This window comes from Nicotiana attenuata, chromosome 8 (assembly GCF_001879085.1).
Source record: "Nicotiana attenuata strain UT chromosome 8, NIATTr2, whole genome shotgun sequence".
Lineage (NCBI taxonomy): Eukaryota > Viridiplantae > Streptophyta > Magnoliopsida > Solanales > Solanaceae > Nicotiana > Nicotiana attenuata.
In genome coordinates, this window is record NC_031996.1 from 35,079,909 (window position 1) to 35,095,393 (window position 15,485).

General features: G+C 40.2%; 2 protein-coding genes across 3 annotated transcripts; one reads left to right on the plus strand and one right to left on the minus strand.

The window, feature by feature from the left end:
• Window positions 6,711-10,151, plus strand: LOC109231242. Its single transcript, XM_019396835.1, has 2 exons — window positions 6,711-8,881; window positions 9,768-10,151. The coding sequence occupies exons 1-2, from the start codon at window positions 7,025-7,027 to the stop codon at window positions 9,855-9,857; spliced, it is 1,947 nt and encodes a 648-aa protein (XP_019252380.1). The 5' UTR covers window positions 6,711-7,024; the 3' UTR covers window positions 9,858-10,151.
• Window positions 10,434-14,398, minus strand: LOC109231243 (protein CWC15 homolog). Of its 2 annotated transcripts, none has more exons than XM_019396837.1 (8): window positions 14,250-14,398; window positions 13,899-14,054; window positions 11,892-11,995; window positions 11,668-11,709; window positions 11,497-11,584; window positions 11,140-11,230; window positions 10,830-10,930; window positions 10,434-10,738 (listed from the first exon to the last, which is right to left on the minus strand). In XM_019396837.1, exons 2-8 carry the CDS (start codon window positions 14,027-14,029, stop codon window positions 10,615-10,617), a joined length of 681 nt encoding a protein of 226 aa, XP_019252382.1. In that variant the 5' UTR covers window positions 14,030-14,054; window positions 14,250-14,398; the 3' UTR covers window positions 10,434-10,614. The 2 variants fall into 2 exon arrangements, with proteins under 2 accessions (XP_019252382.1, XP_019252383.1); XM_019396838.1 differs by having other exon boundaries at window positions 14,182-14,261.

The following is a 15,485-nucleotide window of genomic DNA, read 5'->3' on the forward strand; positions in this document are numbered from 1 at the left end:
GAGGCTGAGCGGAATCGGGTCAAGGCAGCGGAGGCGGCTGCGAAATGGAGCGGGAAACTGGCGGTGCTGGAAGGCGAGATTGCTGCCTTAAAATTTCGGGAAAAGGGTTACTCGTCGTGGGCCGTGGCGTTGGAGGAGTCGATTCGCGTGCATGAGTCCCCGCTTGAGTCGGAGAGGGAGACAGCGACCCTTAAGGAGGCGAGGCTCGAGGAGCGGATTGGTGTTCTTGAGCAGGAGGCTCAGGTCATGTTGGACCGGATTGCGATTTTGGAGGAGGAGAATCGGCGACTGCAGAGTCAGGCTGGTTCGTCGCATACCGCCGTTTCCCACCAGGCTCATGAACTTTGGGTCTACGCCGAGGCTCAACGCGATGTTTACAAGAACTTATTGGAGGCGGGTATTGTGACCGAGGCCGTCTTCGAGGTGGCACGCCAGAAGGCTCGTGAAGCTCGTGCCGACTGTGGTTAGATGTGGCGACACCCGAGGCTGACGATGGCGCGAGTGGCGGTGACGGTGACGGTGACGGCGGTGGTGGCGCCGAGTGAAGAAAAGATTTATCGTTGTTTGTTGTTTTTCTTTATACCCCGTTCGTCGGTCGGCGCTCGTTTGTTTCTTGTTGTTTTTCTGTATTTTTCTTTCTTGTCTCGATCGGCCAGGGCCGGATGTATGCGGGGAGTACCCGCGTTCTTAACTCTGTAGACAATTGTACTCTTTTTTCCATCGTTTGTCTCGCGTTTTACTCTGTCTTCCGTTTCTCTCTTTTTCTTTTATGGATATGTTTGGAGGGACGATCAACCCTTGAATTCGACCGAGGTCGTCATGTCAGTTTTGGATTGATAATGATGGCTTTTTGGCCTGACATGAACGGGGAGGAGCGGTCACCTTGTAATGACGAAATTTGGTTTTTCTTCGCCCCAGCCCTAGTGCGGCTCAGGTTGACCCTAATAAATTTGAAGGCGAAGGCACTTGGCCTGAGCCCTAGTTTGACTAAGGTCGAACCCGATATATTTTGATGGCGAAGGTGCTTAGCCTGAGCCCCGGTTCGACTGAGGTCGAACCTGATATATTTTGATGGCGAAGGCACTTGGCCTGAGTCCCGGTTCGATTGAGGTCGAACCTGATATATTTTGATGGCGAAGGCACTTGGCCTGAGTCCCGGTTCGACTGAGGTCGAACCTGGTATATTCTGATGGCGAAGGCACTTAGTCTGAGTCCCTTCGACTTAGGTCGAACCTGACATATTTTGATGGCGAAGGCACTTAGCCTGAGTCCCGGTTCGACTGAGGTCGAACCTGATATATTTTGATGGCGAAGGCACGTGGCCTGAGTTCCGCTCCTGGATTGAGAAAGCCCTATGCCGGTTTACGGCCTGACACCGCGTTAGGGGTGAAGGAAATGCCTCATACTTTTGTTGTGAGGGAGAGGGGCTTCTTCCTCTTGTTTGGTTGTTTTCGGATCTTAGTTTCCTTTGATGCATTCGAGTATTACGTGCTCGATGTGCTTCCTCTGGTCTGTTTGAGCTGGATTGCTTTCCCCTTTTTTTTTTTGACGTTCCTTTGGCTTCGATTCCAGGGAGAAACTATGTGATTTCGCTAGGAAATCCCCACAGACGGCGCCAAATTATTTGATTGAAAATTATCGAATACTTTCCAAGCAAATCAATCGAAATGATTCAAAGGGTAAATCATAGTCAATCATAATTAATCACTAAATTAGAAGACCAACTTGAGGCATAGAAATAATCAATTATGGAACAATATAAACGGGGTTTTATTCATTAAGGTGACTTGACCTGCCTCTCCTTGAAGAGGTTCAGGATCTTACATTGATCTTGTTTCTTGCTCCACTTATGGAGTATATCTTTCTATTTTTGGAGTATTCAGAGTTGTGTCGAAGAAGAAGCCCCCCTTGGGAGGTTCTCTCTCTTGGTATTTATAGCCTCGGGCTTTTTCATCTGGTCACGAATGAGCCCCTCCTTTTGTTGCGGAGACGTCCCCTCATTTGTTTTAAGGACAGCTGTCATAAGTCAAGAGTCAGCGGCGTTGACCATTTACTACAAAGTGGTCGTGATGGGGTTGACCCCCTGGTCGCAAAATGGCCGAATATCTGCCAATACATAACCAATTGACGTAATTCCAAATCCTAACATAATAATGTTGTCTGATAACTTTATTACATAAAATTCAATTACATGAATCTAACACTATTCTTGTTCCCTTGTTGATACTAGAGAAGTAGAAATTTTCATGTTTGGTTTAATATTATTTACTTTTTTAATGAAGAACTTTTCCCAAGAAAAATGAGGTTGTGAATTCAAGGACGATCCTAAAACGCAAATGACCATGCAGAGACATTCGGATTAAATAAAAGAGAGCTGCTATTCGGCCAAACTCAGCGTGGCCCAAAAATGACCACACTGGTCAAATACCACTAAAGCCCTTCATTTCACATTTGGCTTAATGGCCATTTTTCCTCCAAAATATTTCCCTCCAAAATTAGTTTATAAATACTGATTATCCCAAAACATTGGTCCCATAAATCATCATTCTCTCATGGGAAGATTAACCAACTTCATATGTATACCTATACTATTACGTATTTATTTTATTTTTAAATAAAACTTATACGGATAGGAAGATCAAAAGCCTTCATATATGTATACCTATACTATTACGTATTTTTTTAAAATACAATTTATACGATGGGAAGATCAAAAATCTAGTATCTATATATAATATTATTTTTTATACGGTATACAAACTTATACCATACACTTATGTTAAGAAAGCCTTCATTAAACGCATATATCACCACCCTTCCCCCTAACCTAAACATGAATGCTAACCTAGAAACTAGTTTGGAGCCATTAAACATGGAAAATAAAACATACATTAAAGAATAATGTTTGTGACATATTTTTACGAATATTCAAAGAATAATGCATATTCTTTGAACATAAAGCTAAAAAAAGATACATAAAAATTTTTACGAATATTTTTAAGATACAAAAATACATTGAAGAATACTTGGACAATATTTTTACGAATATTCAAAGAATAATGCATATTCTTTGAAGAAAAAACTAAAAAAAGATACAAAAATGATATAGCACGTTGATGAGGTAGTTGTCAAATAGCCGTTTATAATAAGGTCATTCGTATCGACCTATAGCTACCATATAAGTCCATTAACTAATACGGTTGTAGTCATATAACCTATGCTAATTATATCGTTGTGATTCATAGTAATATCGGCTGCTTGTATAATAGCCGGTTATATTAGTTTCATTCATTAAGGTCATTCGTATCGGCCTATAGAAACCATATAAGTCCATTGACTAATATGGTTGTAGTCATATAACCTATGCTAATTATATCGTTGTGATTCATAGTAATATCGGTCGCTTGTATAATAGTCGTCTATATAATTTCATTCATTAAGGTCATACGTATCGGCCTATAGCAACCATATAAGTCCATTGACTAATATGGTTGTAGTCATATAACCTATGCTAATTATATAGTTGTGATTCATAATAATATCGACCGTTTATATAATAGGTGGTTATATTAATTTCAATCATTATGGTCATACGTATCGGCCTATAGCAACCATATAAGTCCACTNTGGGTACCGTTGTGGTGTACTCATGCCCTTTCCTGCACATGTTTTTCGTGTGCAGATCCAGGTTCTTCTGCTCAGCCATTCTATCAATGAGGCGGGCGATATCGGAGACTTCGAGGTATATCTACCGCATTCGCAGACCTAGAAGTCCCTCTATATTCTTCCCTTTAGCTTAGTTATGTTGGTCCGTATTGCAGCCTTGGAGGAGGAGTAACCGGCGACTGCAGAGTCAAGCTGGTTCGTCACATACTGTCGTTTCCCACCAGGCTCACGAACTTTGGGGTTTATGCCGAAGCTCAACGCGATGTTTACAAGAACTTATTGGAGGCGGGTGTTGTGACCGAGACCGTCTTCGAGGTGGCACGCCAGAAGGCTCGTGAAGCTCGTGCCGACTGTGGTTATGATGTGGCGACGCCCGAGGCTAACAATGGCGCGAGTGGTGGAGACGATGACGGCGGTGGTAGCGCCGAGTGAAGAAAAGATTTATCGTTGCTTGTTGTTTTTCTTTATACCCCGTTTGTCGGTCGGCGCTCGGTTATTTCTTTGTTGTTTTTCCTGTATTTTTCTTTCTTGTCTCGACCGGCCAAGGCCGGATGTAAGCGGGGAGTACCCGCGTTCCTAACTCTGTAGACAATTGTACTCTTTTTTTCCATCATTTGTCTCGCGCTTTACTCTGTCTTCCGTTTTTCTCTTTTTCTTTTATGGATATGTTCGGAGGGACGATCAGCCCTTGAATTCGATCGAGGTCGTCATGTCAGTTTTGGATTGATAATGACGGCTTTTTGGCCTGACATGAACGGGGAGGGGCGGTCACCTTGTAATGACGGCAATTGGTTTTTCTTCGCCCCAGCCCTAGTGCGGCTGAGGTTGACCCTAATAAATTTGAAAGCGAAGGCACTTGGCCTGAGCCCTAGTTTGGCTGAGGTCGAACCCAATATATTTTGAGGGCGAGGGTGCTTAGCCTGAGCCCCGGTTTGACTGAGGTCGAATCCTGATATATATTTTGATGGCGAAGGCACTTAGCTAGAGTCCCGGTTCGACTGAGGTCGAACCTGATATGTTTTGACGGAGAAGGCACTTGGCCTGAGTACCGGTTCGACTGAGGTCGAACTTGATATATTTTGATGGCGAAGGCACTTGGCCTGAGTCCTGGTTCGACTGAGGTCGAACTTGATATATTCTGATGGCGAAGGTGCATGGCTTGAGTCCCGGTTCAACTGAGGTCGAACTTGATATATTTTGATGGCGAAGGCACTTGGCCTGAGTCCTGGTTCGACTGAGGTCGAACCTGATATATTCTGATGGCGAAGGCGCGTGGCCTGAGTCCCGGTTCGACTGAGGTCGAACTTGATATATTTTGATGGCGAAGGCACTTGGCCTGAGTCCCGGTTCGACTGAGGTCGAACTTGATATATTTTGATGGTGAAGGCACTTGGCCTGAGTCCCCGTTCGACTGAGGTCGAATCCTGATATATTCTGATGGCGAAGGCACTTGGCCTGAGTCCCGGTTCGATTGAGGTCGAACCTGATATATTTTGATGGCGAAGGCACGTGGCCTGAGTCCCGGTTCGACTGAGGTCGAACTTGATATATTTTGATGGCGAAGGCACTTGGCCTGAGTCCCGGTTCGACTGAGGTCGAACTTGATATATTTTGATGGTGAAGGCACTTGGCGTGAGTCCCGGTTTGATTGAGGTCGAACTTGATATATTTTGATGGCGAAGGCACTTGGCGTGAGTCCCGGTTCGACTGAGGTCGAACCTGATATATTTTGATGGCGAAGGCACGTGGCCTGAGTCTCGCTCCTGGCTTGAGGCAGCCCTGTGCTGGTTTCCGACCTGACACCACGTTAGGGGTGAAGGAAATGCCTCATACTTTTGTTCTGAGGGAGAGGGGCTTCTTCCTCTTGTGTGGTTGTTTTCGGATCTCAGTTTCCTTTGATGCATTCGAGTATTACGTGCTCGATGTGCTTCCTCTGGTCTGTCTTAGTTGGATTGCTTTCTTCTCTTCTTTTTTTGACGTTCCTTTGGCTTCGATTCCAGGGAGAAACTATGTGATTTTGCTAGGAAATTCCCTCAGACGGTGCCAAATTGTTTGACTGAAAATTATCGAATACTTTTCAAGCAAATCAATCGAAATAATTCAAAGGGTAAATCATAGCTAATCATAATTAATCACTGAATTAGAAGACCAACTTGAGACACTGGAATAATCAAGTATGGAGCAATTTAAACGGGATTTTATTCATCAAGGTGACTTGACCTGCCTCTCCTTGAAGAGGTTCAGGATCTTACATTGATCTTGTTTCTTGCTCCACTTATGGAGTATATATTTCTATTTTTGGAGTATTCAGAGTTGTGTAGAAGAAGAAGCCCCCCTTGGGAGGTTCTCCCTTGGTATTTATAGCCTCAGGCTTTTTCATCTGGTCACGAATGGGCCCCTCCTTTTGTTGTGGAGACGTCCCCTCGTTTGTTTTAAGGACAGCTGTCATAAGTCAAGAGTCAGCGGCGTTGACAATCTACTACAAAGTGGTCGTGATGGGGTTGACCCCCTGGTCGAAAAATGGCGGAATATCTGCCAATACAATTACCACTTGTAAATCTGGCTATTTTTTAATTTCACCCTGGAAAAGGGGGTATATATTGGAATTAGTAGGTTCATATATGAGGATTTGAAACTTAATTAAGGAGCTACTTTCTCAGTCTCAAATTATCTGTCGCATTTCTCTTTTACACGTCCCTTAAGAAAATATTAATTATAAGGGATTTGGATTATTTTACCCTTATTTATGTCTTAAGATATAATATCTCTTTATTAAATATTTATTTTAGTTATGTGCTATCTCCATTTTCAAGAACAATTACTATTAAGTGCAAAATAAGAAAAATTTTTTTTATCTTGGTCTTCTAAAATGACAAGTAGCTTGACATAATTGCTTTTAGATATCACGGAAGAAAAAAGCAAATTCAAGGATTAGAACAAGAAAATAGCAAAGGGCAAAGCCGTCATTGCAAAAGAAATCGGAATGGACCATGTGCTCATAAACTAAGAAGTCCTCAAATCATTGAAACCTGTTTTTTGTATCAGTTTGAAGTTGTGGATACTAATAAAAGACATCATTCATGTTAGAGTCTTCCTAAAATTTCCCATTGGAGGATACACAAATTCTGACAATTTGTGTCAGCTTAGTCCTGAAACACCCTTTTCCCCCTATCAATTTCCTTCAAAATCCTGCAGTATAAGAAGTTGTACAGATACTAAAAGCACCATTAATGGTGAGTCAAGAAAGTCAATCTTAAGAATTTTCCCCATTTTGAAGAAGCACATGTTCTGACAAAAAGACTTAAGTCTTGAATTTCATTATTTTTTCAAACACTTTTCTGTAAGGATTCTTGAGTTAATGGAACTGATACCTTACTCAGACCCAAAGTCTGAATCAAGCTGTGTTAATCCACCTTGGGAAGATATGTTTAGATCAGCCTCAATGAGGAAACCAGAAGAACCAAAACCACAGAACCAGCCACCTTCTGAACCTCAGCCAACAAACCCCACAAAGGAAAATAACTCAACAGATGAGAATTCTTTGTCTTCTGATCCTCAGGTACGTTTAGCCCTTTACATAGCTATGGCTCATGCTGGACTTGTATTCACAATTTTCATTATTTATGGAGTTGGTAAATTGCTTGAAGAATATTTGAGAGCTATGTTATGGGCTGTACTATGTTCAATTCCTTTAAGGGGAATTCAGCAAACCCTTGTTGCATTTTGGTCTGAACCTTTAAAGTTAGGCCTTACTGAGACCATTTTGGCTGTTCCTGTGGCTGTTTTTAGAGTCTTTCTTGGGACCCTTGTTGATATTAAGGATAAGATTTTCAGGGTTGTTCTTAGGAGACCTAAAGTTAACGCGTCGAGGCGTCATACTAGTGGATTTTTCATTTTGTTGAAGTGGCTTGTGTCTTTTTGGGTGTTTGTGATTGCTTATGAGCAGATTGGTGGAATGGGGTCAGTTGCTCTTCTTGCGTTGGGATTTATGTTTACGGCTAACAGTGTGGATTCCACTATGAATGCAGTAACATCTTTTAGAAGTCATAGCTTTCGTAGATTCCCCATCACTGCTTTCTTTACTAGAGGGATATTGAAAAAATTGAAGACTATCGTGGCGATTGGTTTGATTGTTGGATTGAGTGTGGGTTCTTTGGCAGGTATGATTTTCTTCTCTTATAAAATTGGTGTTGAGGGGAAAGATGCAGTTATTGCATTGAAATCCCACGTAGAGGAAAGTAATTATGCTGAGAAAATTGGTGTTAAGCAATGGATGGATGAAAATGATGTCCCGGGGATGGTGGATAAGTACACCTCTCAAATGTACGAGACAGTATTTACCCAAATAGATAGCTATGCTATGCAATATAATATGACAGAGTTTGTTTCTGGAATAAAACATTTTGTAATAGCCCCTGCAAACAACTCATTTAATCACTCCACCGCTTTGGCATCCCCTTCTCCATATGCAGAGAAATTCTTAAGCATAAAAAGAAGGATTAAGGATCGAGAATGGGCACAGATATATACAGAAGTGGATGTTATGTTCAGGGAACTGCTGATCACTAGAGAGGACTTGGTTGAGAAGGCTAAGGGGTTTGCTCTTCAAGGAGTAAATGTAATGCAACGGATACTTGTTAGTAGCACATCCGTCTTAGGTGGAAGCATGAAAGTCGTGTTCTTGATTGGGAATTCCATAGTTTCAGGTGCTGCTGGTCTTTTTAATTTTGTATCTCAGCTAATGGTATTCATATGGGTACTTTATTATCTTATCACGTCGGATTCTGGTGGAGTAACAGAACAGGTGATTAGTATGCTCCCTATGTCACATTCTGCAAAGAGGCGAAGTGTTGAGGTTCTTGACAAAGCTATTTCTGGGGTTCTTTTAGCAACTGCTGAGATTGCACTCTTTCAGGGATGCCTGACTTGGCTCTTGTTCAGATTATTCTCCATACATTTTTTGTACATGTCGACAATCCTTGCATTTCTTAGTCCTTTGTTTCCTATTTTCCCGTCACTGTTCTCAACTATCCCAGCAGCTTTACAGTTGGTGCTTGAAGGTCGATATGTATTGGCCGTCAGCCTATCCATTATACATCTTGTGCTTATGGACTATGGTACATCCGAAATTATGGAGGATATCCCTGGCTATAATGCGTATCTCACTGGTCTCAGCATTATTGGGGGAATGACATTGTTCCCTTCAGCAGTTGAGGTAATTAACCGACATCACTCTCTCTTGAATTTCCATTATGAATTTCCTTGCATCACATGTGTTAGCTGTGAAAGGTTTGTCATGTTGTCCTCTTGTTGAGTATGAGAAAAGAAGCGAACCTGGAGAATTTGTGACTGCCATGGATCAGCTATTAATATATCTTCCATATTAGACAGAAAAATATTAGTAACTTTCTTAAATCCTTTATCTACCTGTCAAAAAGGGAACAAGATTTCAGCTCTTTTATGTTCTGACTGTCACATGAGATAGCATAACAGGAATGGCAATAATACCGTTAGGGAAAGAAGCTACGAGTCCCTTATTCTTAACTCCAATCATTCTATAGATCATCATGGTCTTGGAACTAGAGTCTCCTTATTTCACTCAAGATGATTTTATTACCACAAGTGTTTCAAGTGGCTTGATAGAATACCTTTACAAAATTTCTAGCACCAAATGATGAGTCCTTGCAAAAATAATGAGTCAGTAATAAAGAAAGATTTCAGGAAGTCTGATGCATCTTTAGGTGCATACTCAATACTGGAAACACAAAGATTGTAAATTTCCTTACAGCAGCATTCGGAAAAAGAACGTTTAATGGAGTATGCCCTAACTGGTTTAATGGATTTAAAGGTAGTGTCTTTGAGTTTTTGTTTTTATTTTTGTTTTTGTGAAGGGAACACACATTTAATAAACAAGCGAGCCAAAATAGAGTTACTTCAGGGAAACATCCCTGTTCTCTAAATGAGAAACATCAAAATAAAGAATAGAAGCTAAATATGATGGATAGGAATCCCAAGTAACACGAGTTGCATACGATAAAGCTACCCGAGCAAGAAATTGTCTGAAGAGTTTTGATATTAGTTTTTGTGTATATGTTGCGCAGGGAGCAATAATGGGGCCACTGATGACTACTGTTGTGATTGCACTTAAAGATTTGTACGTTGAGTTTGTATTGGAAGAAAAGAAGGAATAAGTAGAACAAAAAATCCATATCCTTTGAAGACGTTGAGAAGGGCGCTGCCACTTTGCTTGATGGAAATACATTGCAATATAAACTGAATTCTTTTTTTCTCCCAGTCATCTGTATCCCACATGTGATAGGCTTTTATCATCCGTGTTGTGTTCTCCACAAATTGGGTTGAGGTTTTTTCTCTGTTGATAGTGTGCAGAAGTTGCTAGCTCCTTTAAATATTTAATTTGTATACAATTGTGTATCCTCTTTGTAAAACTTTGAAGAGAAAATTTTTCAGTGTTTCGAATGCCTTTATGTCTAGCTCGTGACATGTGCTAAAGATCACCTTTAACCAATTCACTGTCAAATGTTATGACCTAAAGTTAGATTCAACAAACCACAATCTGAAATACAGCTAGGAGACAGGTGGTGTTTCCCAGTGATAAAAGCAGCGTAAGTTGTATGACTTCTGAATCAGATGCATTTTCAAACCATGATACATGTTAAATTAACTGCAAAATTCTTTTCTTTTTCTTTTTCTTTTTCTTTTGCTTTCGCCCTAATCAATTCAAATTATAAGAGGAAAGGACAAAATCGGAAACAGAAATGTATTCCCAAACAATTTCTCATTGTGAATAGCTAGTTTAAAAATGACAATATTACATGGAGTTGAATGTTTCCACAGAATGAGGTAGAGACATTTGAGAAACAACTCAACAAAACTATCCACTAGGCGCTAAAGTTTGTTGCTTGCCTTTTTTCACATTAAATCCTATTATCATTTCATGTATTTCTGCAGGAACTTCCTATGAAAGTCATTCCGAATGGTGTCATTTATAAAGCGCTTGGCCGCCTTCAGTTCCCCGCGAGCCTGATTCTTGAAGACCACATCATCATCCCACCTAAAGAGAATAAATTAAAGCCAAATGTGGTAAATTTTACACTAAAGTAAAGCTAAAGAATCTTAAATAAGCCATATCTTAAGGGGTCAACCTTCTCTTCACACTGAAAGATGTTGGCTGGTTTAATAGAGGGTTTCCCTTCAACAGTTCTGCTTCCTTTGCTTTAAGCTCCTCCTCTTGCTCTTGCCGTTCCTGCCAAAAAGACAGAACTTAGAGTTTATACCAATGTTATTTAAATCTCTGAATGGAAATTTTACACAGTTCCTGAAGCTATTCCCACAGAGAATGAATACGACCAATTAAACTACAGAGAAATATAGTTCAAGTAACAAAAAAAATAAAAATTGAAGAACCAACATATAAATTGATAAAGAAACTATTGAGCATTTAGTTATACTTACTTTCCGAAGTTTCTCCTCAGCTTTTTCCTTCTTTATCTGTTCAAGCTCTGCCAGGAGAGCCTCTGTATCATCTTCATCATCATCGTCCTCACTAATCAGTGTAAACAACTTTTAAGTTTTTGAAGTAACAAAATAATACAATTTTTAAGCAAAGCTACAGTAAGGGGGAACCGCATCAAGGACGGACTGGTAGTATTCATCTGATACATGGCTACATGCATTCTATAACAACTTTTTGATCGTACAACAAAAACTGCATACCCACCACTGCCTCTTTGCAAAATATTATCCCTAATATATCAATGGAAAATTATCAGGCATACCCATGTTTGTACAAATAGGGAACGAGGTACAAACCTCTCATCATCACTTTTGACGTCAGCATCAGCATCATCAGCGTCAGCACTGCGTGGAATAATGCGATCTTCAATCTCTCTTTTGCCCCCTGCAGCACAATGTCATATAATAATGGATACTCAGAGTCAAATTTGAAATCCTAGACCAGTCTAATGAATAAACAGCACTCACCTTCTAAAAGGAGTTGACCACCCTTTCTCCGGTCTCTGTCCTCTACAACAAAATAGAGTACAAGTTTAAGAGTTGAACAAAATCAGATTGGATTAGCATGCGTCAGTATGTGTTTTTTTATCAGGTAAAGTTAGCATGCGTCAATATATGTGTTTGTATCTGTTTCTGTATGTGTGCGTGTGTGTCTGTGTGCAAGACATAGAGAGTGTCCACATTTCACATACCATAGCCTTTATCTTTTGAAGAGAAGTGTCTCCGCTCACGGTCTTCTAACTCTTCCCGGAGGTTTCTCCTCTGTAACTCATCCTGAGTGTCCTGTCCGTCCTTTCTGTGTCATGCATGACAATGGAAACATAATTTAATTTGGAATGATGATACAATTTAGAGGACTACCAATTTAAGTTACTGAGGCACAATCATTAATGGGATAGAGAAACGCCTTGTTTCTGCCATGCATGATAACGGTATCGAGTTTAATTTAGACTCGTGATACAAATCAGAAGACAACCAACTACATTGCCTTAATGAGAAACTCAATTGAGTTAAAAAAATACAGTCTCAATTTCATATACCATGAAGTACGACTACTGGAAGTTCATCAAACAGTTTGACACAAAGTACAGCGCATAATTCATCCTGTTTCTGACGCAAATATATTCTTTCAGCCCTCAGACAACTTTAGATCAAAATTGTTTCTACTTGAAAGTGACACAAATAAAACTCATTACAACACCAATTAATGATCTAATTTTTTATAACCGAGAAATCCTGGAGGGCCAGCTGGCGCACAGTTAAAAATTCAACGGATAATGGGCCCCCTTTTACCCTACTCACTTACATACCAAACTTTTGTTCGTGGCAGGATTCGAACTCGTGATGTACATGGGCCCCTTTTACCCTTCTCCACGTGAATACCAAGCTTTTGTTCGCGGCAGGGTTCGAACTTGTGATGTGCGCCTAATCCACACATCATGAGCTACGTTTGTAAGGTTGAACCAAAGCCCTCGGGCACCTATTAATGATCCAATTCATACCATGAACTGCAATACCTAGATAACAAGGACATAAGATATCATAAACTATGCATCCTTTTCTAATTCTGGCATTCATGTAATACAAAGATCCTTGTCATATTATGGTTTTGCTAAATTCATCCTTGACACATAAATTTTCAACAACTCGAATGCAGAAAGACCGATCATTTTGCCCATATAGGGTAGAAATAAGAATACATATTTTATTTATATCATAAATGTGATCTTTCTCTTGCAAATATTGACTTCACAAGGACTTCCCAGTTACTTCTATGCGGAAACCATGTCTATTTGGAAGCTACAACGAGAGAATATATATATCAATGGAATTGCCAACCATTGCAGAATCTAAAAGAGTACACATTATCATTATCAGCTACAATTATTATTGAGACCAAGAAATCCCGCAGCCTTAGAAACTCAGGGATAATGGGCCCACCCCTCTACCTTCTCCAGGCTTAGTTCGCATGACGCAGGACTCGAACCTGTGACCTAATTCACAAGTCCCTCAACAATTATATTCAATGTAACCTTCCAATTGCGTTTAGTTGCGTTTTAGCATACGCCACTTCACATCAGATATCTACACACACAATAACCAAAAAGCTCACTACTGAGCTAGGTAACTTGAGCAAGCCACAAAAAGTTCCATCTTTTGCATTTTCGGAAGCCATCAATACCCCTTACAACAATAAAAGGAAATAGAAGATCCTCATCGAATTCAATTTAGGATCGTCACAGTAAAATAGTTTTTGTACAGTGCCACAACCTCCAACAAAGTTCATCCACCAGTGTAGGATAAATCAAAGTCATGCAACTTTTGCTTCTAAATTACACTCTAGTTATGTCTCTGTGTTGCTTCTAACACAAGAATATCTCCAATATTTTTTGCTAGAACTTCTAGAAACTAAGAAGATAAAATATACAAGTCTTAACAAATATTAGCCTACTGACAAGACTCTCCTTTTTTTTTTTTTTTTTGGGGGGGGGGGGGGGGGGGGGTCACTTAAGAACTCTATGTCAAAGTAACCTCCAAATTATAGAATCATCACCATTAGCACCTCCCTTCGATTTAACCAGCTGGGTTACGACATTCTTCTGTTCTTTTACCCCATATAAAGGATAAAAGAAGTGCCATAAAAGTTTAAAAACAAGCATTAAATAAACAAAAGAAGAGAATCAGACAAGAATAAAAACCTGGGCTTTAAAGTAGTGTGAGATGCAATGTCTCTGGAAGAATATTTCTGAGATGGACCAAAAATTCGAGTTCCACCTTGTTCATTGCCACCTTTAGCTGGCGCCCATGTAGGTCTAGCTGCTGTTGTCATACTTCAAAATTCTCCTCCACCAAATCTATCGATTAAAACAACTTCGTTACCCAATATAAACAATAAAAGACAAAAAATTAAATGCAAAACAAATTAAATTAGGGCAAAAGAAACACTAAGATAATTCAATGCAATAGAACCCTTGAAACAACATTGATTTGCCGCAGTGTAAGATGGATGAGCCCTAAAATTGCAATTTGAAAATCGGATTTTCGATTACCTAACGAGTGACGAGAATCAATGGCAGAATCAGAGAGATGATTGAGGTGGGGACTTCGGATTTGGTTCGACCCGATTCGCACCGAAGGGAGAACGGAAGAAGGCACTGTAGAATACAAAAAACCAAGGGAAGTATATTCCCTATAACTACTCTTACAAAATTACTTTTAGTGCAATATAAAATCTTATCTTTTTAATTAAATTATGTACAACTTTTCATATCCTGAAATATCTCCCTCTTACTTAAAAGTTATCTCTTTCTGATTCCCTCTCGCCTAACATATTTATCACTATCAAATTTCCCATCAATTTCTCCAGTAAAAGATATTCCAATATATCACAAGCGTCTATTCCCTTTTTTTCCGTTCCATATAGTCTGTGTAGGCCAAAATGCATAGAAAACACACTTCTCAAAAAATTATAGCGATCCGACCAGTTGTTTTGCTTTCTAAATCCCCGTTCTCATAATTAAGACTCCTCGTATGTGCTTTTCCTGTTTACTCACTTGCGGGGATGGTTAGTTTGGGTTTGAAAGGGTTAAGGTTGAAATCGGAACACTTAGTTCCTTAATAGTGGCCTATGATGGCCAAGTTTGACTTGAGTCAAAATTTTCAGTAAACGACCCCGGAACCGGAATTTGATAGTTCCAATAGGTTCGTATGATGATTTTGGACTTGAGCGTGTGTTCGAATCGGTTTTCGGGTGATCCGGAGGCGTTTCGGCGCTTAATGTTGAAAGTTGGTTCACCAAGGGTTTTCTAGTTCTTTAAGTTTGGTTTGGGGTAGACTTTGGTGTTATCGAGGTCCGTTTAGGATTCCGGGCCTGGAAATAGTTCTGTATGATGATTTATGACTTGTACGCAAATTTGGTGTCATTCCGAGTAGTCTAAGTATGATTCGGGGCGTTCGGAGATAGTTGAAAAGTTTGAAGTTCATAAGTTGATTCAATTTGGTTTTGGGGTGCGATTCTTAATTTCGACGTTGTTTTACGCGTTCCGAGGGTTCAAGCAGGTCCGTATTATATTTATTGACTTGTTGGTGCAGTTGGACGGGGCCCCGAATGGCTCGGGTGTGTTTTGGACTCCCCGGAGCTAAGTCCAAAACTGCTGATATGATGATTCTGGTTTCCTTCTTCGCGAAAGCGAAGATCCTCTCGCGTTCGCGATGAAAGATTTGGGGACTGGGTGTTTTTGCTCTTCGCGTTCGCAAAGAAAGAGTTGCGTTCGCGGAGGCTTGGA